The sequence below is a fragment of the Littorina saxatilis genome, linkage group LG7 (genome assembly GCF_037325665.1).
Source record: "Littorina saxatilis isolate snail1 linkage group LG7, US_GU_Lsax_2.0, whole genome shotgun sequence".
NCBI classification, from domain to species: Eukaryota; Metazoa; Mollusca; class Gastropoda; order Littorinimorpha; family Littorinidae; genus Littorina; species Littorina saxatilis.
The window spans coordinates 30,931,620-30,941,354 of record NC_090251.1 but is presented as its reverse complement, the minus strand read 5'-3'; the positions used below and the strand labels follow the sequence as shown (position 1 = coordinate 30,941,354).

Below are 9,735 nucleotides of genomic sequence, written 5' to 3'. Positions count from 1 at the left end.
TATTGATCTCCACGAACAATCTGGTTCTCCTGTATCAGACCGCTTCCTGGAACCACCAGAATCTTTATGCTGGGAATGATGCCTGGAACTGTCATTTAGCCTCGCGGACACAGTTCCATGCGACTCTCTTCCGGGTGACGGACGACTCTTGTAGGCACTTCTGTGAGCTGGTGGTGCCCGGCTGTCACTTGCTCCCTCGTCAGCAGACCCCTTGGGTCTTCTAGGGGAAGTGGGGGACTGTGATGGTTGATAGAAACCTGCCAATTTCTCCGTAAGAGAGTTTTTCTTCTTAAAGCCGTGAGAGAATTTGTGTACCAGCTGACTCTGTTCTATAGGGACAGGATACAGACGTCCAGACAGTGGAATCCCTTTTTTTACCAGTTGGTCTTGGAGACTGGAGATCTTATGCCTGCGTTGATGGTCCTCATTTTTCCTAAACCACTTGTCAAGTTTCTGTGTCCTGGCCTTGTCTTGAAGACTGTCGTATGAGATGTTTGGCGCTGTTACCATTTTGCTGCCTCTTCTGTCAACATCTGCAGAACAATTACTGTCCTTTCGGTGGGACGAACCCTTACTGTCTCTTCTGTTTGCTTCGGGCAACCCCCTGCTGTTTCTTCTGTCAGCCCCTTTAGAACCCCCACTATTTCTTCTGTTGGCTTCTTTGGAACTGTCTCTTCTACCGGTCTCTTGCAAGCCCCTTTGTGTGGCGCTTCCCCCTACACTGGCTCGTGGCGGAGCTAAATTTATATAAGCAGTCGAAATGTAGTGCTGATTCCCGTTGTCAGGTAACCCCTTGCTGCCTCTTCTGTCAGCCTCTTTGGAACCCCCACTGTTTCTTCTGTTGGCCTCTTTGGAACCCCCACTTTTTCTTCTATCGGCCTCTTGGAAGCCTCTTACTGTGGCGCTTCCCCCTACACTGGCTCGTGGCGGAGCTAAATTCATATAAGCAGTCGAAATGTAGTGCTGATTCCCGTTGTCAGGTAACCCCTTGCTGCCTCTTCTGTCAGCCTCTTTGGAACCCCCACTGTTTCTTCTGTTGGTCTCTTTGGAACCCCCACTTTTTCTTCTATCGGCCTCTTGGAAGCCCCTTAGTGTGGCGCTTCCCCCTACACTGGCTCGTGGCGGAGCTAAATTCATATAAGCAGTCGAAATGTAGTGCTGATTCCCGTTGTCAGGCAACCCCTTGCTGCCTCTTCTGTCGGCCTCTTTAGAACCCCCACTGTCTCTTCTACTGTTCTCTTGGAAACCCCTTTGTGTGGCGCTTCCACCTACACTGGCTCGTGGCGGAGCTAAATTCATATAAGCAGTCGAAATGTAATGCTCATTCCCGTTGTCAGGCAACCCCTTGCTGCCTCTTCTGTCAGCCTCTTTGGAACCCCCACTATTTCTTCGGTGGGCCTCTTTGGAACCCCCACTGTCTCTTCTACTGGCCTCTTTAGGAACCCCACTGTCTCTTCTACTGGTCTCTTGGAAACCCTCACTGTTTCTTCTTTTGGCCTCTTTGGAACCCCCACTATCTCTTCTGTTGGCCTCTTTGGAACCCCCACTATCTCTTCTGTTGACCTCTTTAGGGCCACGACTGTCTCTTCTACTGGCTTCTCTTGAACCGTCATTGTCTCTTGCGCTTGCCGCTCTTAAACCATCACTACCTCTTCTGTTGGCTTCACGGGAACCCCCACTGTTTCTTCTACTTGTTTTTTGACTGTCGTAGATCTCTTTCACATTTGCTTCTCCTGAGTCGTTGCTGTCTCTTCTGCTAAGACGCTCTGGGAAGCCCTCGTTGCTCCCTCTCCTCGACTGTGAGTTATCTTTGCTGCCTCTTCTGCTCCCCTCACCAGACCCCTTGCTGCCTCTTCTGCGCAACTGTTCAGACACTTTCCTACTTATTCTGCCGTACTTTTGGTGTAAAGGTGACGGCTTCAAGCAGTTTTTTGAATGGTTCATGAAATACTTTCTCAAGCAAGACACCTTCCTCTCTGGCGGGTGCCTGTAATCCCATTCTGACTCAGACAGCGCAGATTCATAGGAATCCCCCGTATATTCCACCTTGGCAGGAGATGAGGGAGGTGAGCACGGATAATATGGATACTTGGGGAAGGGCAGATTGCTGTACGGTTTTCTGCGCTGGCCGTATGTCCTGAGAGCTCTAGAAACTCTTCCTTCGTCCGGCTGGATTTCATGACATCTTTCGGGAGTGGCTCCTCTGCTCAGAACATAATGTGAACGTTCCTGGGGAGCAGTGTCTGGACAGGAGGGGTATAAATGCGCCGGTCTTCTCTGATTGTCTCTCTGTACAGGTGGACAGTAGGGATAATGGTGATGGGATAATCTGTACTCGTCTTTCTCCCGTGGTCCAGAACAATTACCAGGTGGACAGTAAGGGTAGTGGGAAACATATTTCTGGTCAGTCCACCCAGCAGGCCGTGACGAGCGTTGGATGGGTGAACAATTCGGATAATGGTGCACCCATAACCTGTAGTCATCTCCCTTTTCATAACGTTGCGAATTCTGGGTGGGTGGACAGGAAGGATAGTGGTGCCTGTGCAGGTCAGCGTCAACGTGGTTTGGAGAAACGCAGAGAGGGAGGGTTCTGTGCGGTACACGATATACGCGTTGCTTTGGCTGCTCACTCGGAAATGAGCGAGATGATAGAGTTCCACGTATGTTGTGCGTTTGTTCTGAGCAAGCGTACGGGGGAGGGTGACGGTAACGAGAGTAAGGAAATCGCCTTCGCGGTCTGGCATAGTCGCTGTAAACTCTACGCAGCTCACAAACCTTGCCTGGGGGAGGGTCTTCACAGCCACAATCGCACTTCGAGTCGTTGGCTCTTGCATCAACGTGAACTGGTGTCTTTTGTGGTGGGGAAGGGGAGGGCGAACAAGGGTAATGAGGCCACTCTGGCATTGGTATCTTTCTGAAATTCCTTGACTGGTTGTCGTACATTTTTCGAACACCAGAGATCTTCCGCACTGGGTGTGACTCTCTTTCCCTATTTCCATCTTCAACAGCCAGATCTACATAATCGTCAATGCGTTTCTTTTTAGGTGGAGAAGGAGAACATGGGTAATAACGGTTGCTGACGTTTCTCGATTGATCACTGTACATTCTTCTCAGCCCAGACACTTTTCTATCAGGTGGGAGCCGGTAGTTCCATTCAGTATTGAATGAATCGCCAGCACCTTCTGTGTGCCTCTTCCTTGGAGGGGATGGGGAGGGAGAGCACGGGTAGTGCGGATACCTCGGACTGGGCACCTTTTTGTAGTTCTTGGATACATTGCTAAAGGTCCTCCTTAGTCCAGGCACCTTTGTTTCTGGCGGTCGCATATAATCCCATTCAGCTTCTGTCGATGCCACTCTGTCTTCTGCTTGTCTCTTTCTTGGCGGGGACGGGGAAGGAGAGCAAGGATAATGGGGATACTTGGGGAAAGGCAGTCCTCTGGAATTCCTTCTTTCGTTGTCAAATGTTCTTGACAGTCCAGACACTCTCCTCTCTGGAGGACTTCTGTAATCCCATTCAGTATCCGTCCAGACATAGTCTATTCTTCCGGGGTGCTCTGGTACTGGGACGTTCCTGTAGTGTCTTGAATCGTAGTCAGAATGGGGTGGCTGCATTTTGTGAAGAATTTCCTTTCTTGTGTTTCGTGATGAAGGAGGGGAGCACGGGTGATAGGGATACTCTGGCAGTGGCAACTTCTTTCTGGCAGTCCTTGCGTGATGGCTGAAAGTTCTCGTTAAACCAGAAACCTTCCTTTCTGGTGGGTTTCTATAGTCCCACTCTTGGGGTGAAGATTCGTCCTGTTCCTCTGGCATCCTGGATGGCCCGGGTGAACATGGTGAGTGTGCTCGACCACTCCGAAACTCTAACACTCTTTCGTCTTGGTGATACGTATAGTCCCGTCGAGGGTCTTCGCTGACTTCACGCATTTGTTGTTGTCTTGGAGGAGATGGCGACGGTGAGCGAGGATAATAAGGGTACTTCGGGAAGGGTAGTCTACTGTACAAGACGGGGCGTTTCCCATATTTGTCGTGAACGTGGGACGCTCTTTCTTCATCTCTGTAAAAGTAGGGGCTTCCTGGTGGAGTTAAAGGGATGCCAGCTGTTGTGGCGTGCTGAAAGCGTGGGGATGATGGACAGGAAACGTTACTTTGCACAGGGTAAACGTGGTGCCTACGCTGGTCAGATTCTCTGTGCTGCCACGATTCTCTCCTCGTCTGAGGTCTTTCGCGGGGCTCTCCTTCCGAAGAAACAATATCACCCATGCTTCTCGAATGCTGCCTCGTGTTTCTGCGTCTATGCTGCGGAGAGAGACAGAGGCTATGGTGGTAGGGGTATTCTGGAACCGGTAGTTGATGGTCGAGCTTTGCCTGGTCACTGAACTTGCGCCTCAGCTGATGCACCTTACTTTCCGGCGTCTCTGACTCTGTGGTTTCAACACGCATTCTTGATTGCCTAGTTTGACGGGTCTCCTCATATAGCATATCTTCACCTGGGCTCTGCATTCTTACAACCTTGCAATGTTTTGCCCCTTGGTATGATCTTACAGTCCCATTTGAAGTCCTCCTGGACCCCACTAACTGGTCGCTACAAGTAGAGTTTTGAGATCCTAGTCCTGTCAGTGAATCTCGTTCAATGTTGGAGCTGGTATTTGTCGTGGGACCTGGAGTGGCGCTTCCACCTGCAGAGGCTCGTGGCGGAGCTAAATTTATATAAGCAGTCGAAATGTAGTGCTGATTTCCGTTGTCCCTTGCTGTCAGAGGAGCATGAGCTGAAGGTTGCAGTATCCCAGCATTCGATCCAGCTGGTCTTTCATTACTACCCTTCCTCAAAGATGACCTCCGAGTCTGAGAGAGTGGTGGTGGCGGTGGGGGTGGCGGTGGTGGTGGTGGGGGAGGTGGCGGGTTCTGAGAAAAGCGACGATCTTGCCCTGATGATGATCGTCTTTGCTCATAAGGACCGGTAGACTGGTAAGTGGAGTAAACCACCTTCACGGGCGATCGTGGTCCAGACTGCAATTCTGTCGCCAAGTCCCCAGGTTGTGTGGTTTGCCCACTGACTGTCCTCCTGTAGATAGAGGACTCGCAAGAACTAGACGTGTGAACAACAGTACATCCATGGCGGTCTGAAAGAAACGTGTAGGGCTGCTCAAACTCAGTCTGCGTTGGGTGTTGAACAGAACGTGGCGGATGAATAGCAATAGACGTATGACGATCAAAATGAGGTAAGAAGGGTTGCTCAAAATACTGTTCTCCGTAATGAACAGGGGTCCCACCGTATGGCATAGGCTCTCCACCAAACTGACCAGGCTGCACAGCAAACTGCCCAGTGCCTTGACCACCTTGGGTCGGAGCAACACCCGGGTTTTCAAGGTAGTATCCGGGCTGCGGGTGGAGAGAAAGGCGGGAGGTCGGCACGGGCTGAGAGAAGGACATCCTAGCAGGGGTCTGAAACTCTGGCGGAAGGGGCGAGGAAGGGTCTAGCGACGGAGAGCCTGTGGAGTCCATCTGACTGTCGGAGCGTGTTCCGTAGAGCGCGTACTGCTTTCCCTCGTATACCTCGTACACGTTCTGATACAGGGACTCGTCGTCTGTCGTCGTTAGTGTCGTGTCAGTGTGCTCCTCCGGCTCCAGGGCTCGTCGCGCGTAGTGCTGCCCCTGCTTCTCCGTCTGCCATTTCTGAAACAGGGCGGTACAGCCGTTGGATTAGCAGGATGATTGTATCGTCGATACATTGATTAACTTTCTTCTACTGGGTCCCATCATGATCTAAGGTGTATATACCGGGTGTATGCTTGTGTGTTGGTTGATACACTGACTGGCTTTCTTTCTTCTTGGTTCCATTGACCGTTTTATTTACAAGTTGGTATTTTGAATGCTGAGTTACTGATTTTCATTCTTCTGGGTCCTATTATCATCTTATTTTACTCTGTGAGTCAATACAATATTGTATTCACGCATGCATCTGATAATGATCAGGTGATGTTCCAAGAATGGAATGGATTTCGATTGAAAATGCAGACTAGCAGTTCTTCGGAACATCTTTCAACGTCTGTTGGTATAAAAGCCAGACATACAGTTCAGTTGTTTACCTGCGTTTCACTTGCTTCTTTTCTGGCCACTGCCACAATCAGCTTGTCCTCCTGAAAATGACATTCATGACATGTGATTAAATCATTAAAGCAGTTAACTGTTAAGCCTGAAGTTTAAAAAATATATCAATATAACACACGAAATGTCAAACATGAACGCCAATTAACGGGCAGATTTCATGTAATACAATGCAGAGAGAATCCATGTTTTGACGCACTAGTATACTCTGCATCACATCTAAACAACTTTAGCTGCTATGGCCTGGTGTAACATTCTCCAGTACAATAATCTACCTATCCGTAACACCAAAAACACATCTTCAATCTTCTCATAAACTTCAAATCAGTACTAATGATAAAATACATATACTGTACTTTGTTTGAGAACATCATTTCTTCTATCTAGCCTGGGCTACTAATGTACAAATTCCGACCGTTACCTGCGTCCCCGAAACACGTCAATCGGATATTCTTTAACATGTACACGGATAACACTACTGTATTCCAAATCGGCTGTGTGCTTCCGTTTGTGCTTGCGTGCGTGCGTGAGCGCGTGCGTGTTCCTTGAGAGCTCGGTAATAACAGCTAAATATCAGCACGTCTAGAAAATAGCGAATACGTCAGTCTTGCAGCTTGCGTCCTGCTCATGACACAGTGTACATACCTCGCGTCTCTTCAGTCTCCGGTAGTGACAAAAGCTGCAAGAAACAGAATGTCAACAATCAGGATCGTGCTGACTGACTGGATATAACATCACAAAGACAACTGTAAGGAAGTTAACCAGTGTTTTGTTTCCCGATGAGATGGTATTATTCTCACAGCGGCAAAACACACGCACACACACACGAGTGCCCGCGCGCGCGCACACACACGCACGCATACACACGCGCACCCGCACGCACGCACACACACACACACACACACACACACACACACACTAACACAGATAAAGACAGACAGCAATGCCAGAGAATAACAGCCCAACACATGGAACAGATAGATGGACAGACGCGCAAAGATTCAGACAGACGAACAGAGATAGAAATAGAAAAAGGGAGATATATACAGAAACAGAGAGAGAGAGAGAGAGAGAGAGAGAGAGAGAGAGAGAGAGAGAGAGAGAGAGAGCGCGAGAGAGAGAGAGGAAAATTACATGATGTTAAGCCATAGGTATATGATCTTATCTAATTATACTTGTCTGATTAAGCACAAAAGAACGGACGGATGGCTGAACAAAAATACGGACAGACAGACATACAAGTAAACCGACAGATGCCTTACGAACGCAAGAGTTGTCTACTCACACACTGCAGGTGACGATGAGGACAAACACCAGAAGTCCACACATCACTCCAAGAGTGATCAGAGCCGTCGAAGAATAATTCAGCAGAACATCTGAAAAAAGTTTTAAACAGTTTGCGGCACTCAGTATCCAGCGCAATTTCTGTTATGCTAGTTTAGTGTAAATCGTCCCAACTGACTATACACACACATACACACGTGACACGCGCGCTCACGTACGCACGCACGCGTTCTCACACTTGCACGCACCGTGGCACAAGCACGCGCTGACAGAATATGTTTGCTCGCTCCACCCCCCCCCCTCTCTCTCTCTCTCTCTCTCACACACACACACACACTGGCACACTGACAGACACACGCACGCATACACGCACGTACGCACGAACCACACACGCACTAACACTCACACACACACACACACACACAAACAGAACTTCGAAAGTTACACTCACCTTCCCATGATGGTTCAAACTTGAAATGTTCACCAGAGTCACCTTCCCATGATGGTTCAAACTTTAAATGTTCACCAGAGTCCACAGTGTCGCTGTGACCGGACGCCATATCTTCCAATGGACGTTCCTGATTGTCAGGTATGCCATTTTGATCCGCCGGGTATCCCATATCAGAAGCTTTTTTAAGACAAAACTGGTCCCCTTTTCTTGTTCTTCATCGTAGGCTGGCGGCTTCTATCGTGCTCTTGCGCAGCCTGCTCTGAAGTCAGTTGGGGACACCTTTAAGTTTTTAAAACAACAGTAGAAAAGCCAGTCAGTTACGGATACAATGATGTCAGATCGGAATGGGGTGTGTGTTTGTGTGTGTCTGTGTGGGTGTGTATGTGAGTGTGTGTGTGTATGTGTGTGTGTGTGTCAGTATGTGTCAGTGTGTGTGTTTGTGACTGTGTGCATGCGTGCGTGCGTGCGTGCGTGTGCCGACGTGTGTGTGTGTGTGTGTCAGTGTATGTCGTGTGCGTGTGTGTTTCACAGTGCGTGAGTGTGAAAGCGCATGCCGCCTGGATTGCTCGGTGTCTGTCGCACACCGGATACTCAACGAAGCACGCCAACCGATCAGCGGACGTATGCAGTGTCAAACAAAGATTGTCCGCGATGAGTTCAAATGCTTCTTGAGGGCATGGTCGGAATCTCATTTGGTGTCAGGAGGTCATGGTCTCCATTTCTCTTGGTTTGAACATTCTAAAGGTCATCGTGCAGTTGTAGAAAAAAAGTGTCGGCGGTCAGAAGAAGACTTGGATGTATGGCTCCGGCATGGTTGTGTTGCAGCATTGAGGTGTGATCTACCTACAATACGTTTATGAGTTTTTTTGTTTATTCTGCCAGGTTGCAAAAACACAACCTTCCAGGCATAAACTCACTGTGTGTGTGTGCGTGTGTGTGTGTGTGTGACGGTGTGTGTGTGTGTAGGTGTGTATGCATACGTGCGTACATGTGTGTGCGTCTCTCTCTCTCTCTCTCTCTCTCTCTCTCTCTCTCTCTCTCTCTCTCTCTCTCTCTCTCTCTCTCTCTCTCTCTCTCACACACACACACACACACACACACACTCACACACACACTACGTTGTCAACTTTCTTGGGTGTCTGACACTTCTTCCCTTGTCATATGTGGTATTTCTCAAGTGTCGCGGCAAAATCCCCAAAGAACGTACACATTTCTGTCAAGAAAGGACACGCTAATTGACAAAACAATAATGCCCCTCGGACTCATTACTCAGTCTTAACTTGATTTGTCAAGGTACACGGGGGAGGTATTTGTCTGGTAATTATCCACTTTGTCCATGGCCATACCACTCGCCACGTGAGATGACACGAGTTGTGACCACCTGTGCACGTGAACAAAACCACACGTGGCAAGAATCATAAAAACAAATATTGTAGGTTAATGGAACGTTTATTGTTAACACATCCCAGTAATGTTTTCTTTTGTTAACAATAAAAGTTCCATTAATTAACCTACAATTCTTGTTTTTTTGGCTCACGTAAGTGTAGCCTATGCGATCGTAACTTTGTCTGTCTGTCCAGGCTAGAAAACAGCGTGAACACAATTACTGTTCACCCTAAACTAGTCCTGCACAACTGAAGTTCAGGTTTTTTTCCAAACTTACAATCCTGTTGCTTCCACTCTCAATCTTATTCGCCTCTCTTTGCAAAATTCGGCGAGATGAAAGCGAACAACGTGTAGCCCGCTATGTCACGTTTCCAGTCATGTTGGTAATAATAGGAACATTATGATGGTCCAAAAGTTATTTTCAAAACTGTGTCCAGTAAGATGAACCTCGCAGGCATGTCGTCTGCTTTCAGACGACCACCGTTGTGGTGCAAGGGAGGTAACTCCAA

The 9,735-nt window shown here is 48.5% G+C and overlaps 1 protein-coding gene across 1 annotated transcript in view; it reads right to left on the bottom strand.

Annotated features, from left to right (window-relative positions):
- LOC138971164 (serine/arginine repetitive matrix protein 2-like) overlaps positions 1-9,703 on the bottom strand; it is a 10,940-nt gene extending 1,237 nt beyond the window's left edge. The window contains exons 1-6 of the mRNA XM_070343801.1: positions 9,504-9,703; positions 7,841-8,119; positions 7,391-7,481; positions 6,751-6,784; positions 6,087-6,137; positions 1-5,673 (exon numbers count right to left, since the gene is read on the bottom strand). The exon at positions 1-5,673 is cut by the window's left edge and continues 1,237 nt beyond it. Coding sequence (XP_070199902.1) covers positions 1-5,673; positions 6,087-6,137; positions 6,751-6,784; positions 7,391-7,481; positions 7,841-8,009 — 6,018 coding nt within the window. The 5' untranslated portion in view covers positions 8,010-8,119; positions 9,504-9,703. The remainder of the gene's footprint in view (positions 5,674-6,086; positions 6,138-6,750; positions 6,785-7,390; positions 7,482-7,840; positions 8,120-9,503) is intronic.
- Between the last annotated feature and the right edge of the window lie 32 nt (positions 9,704-9,735).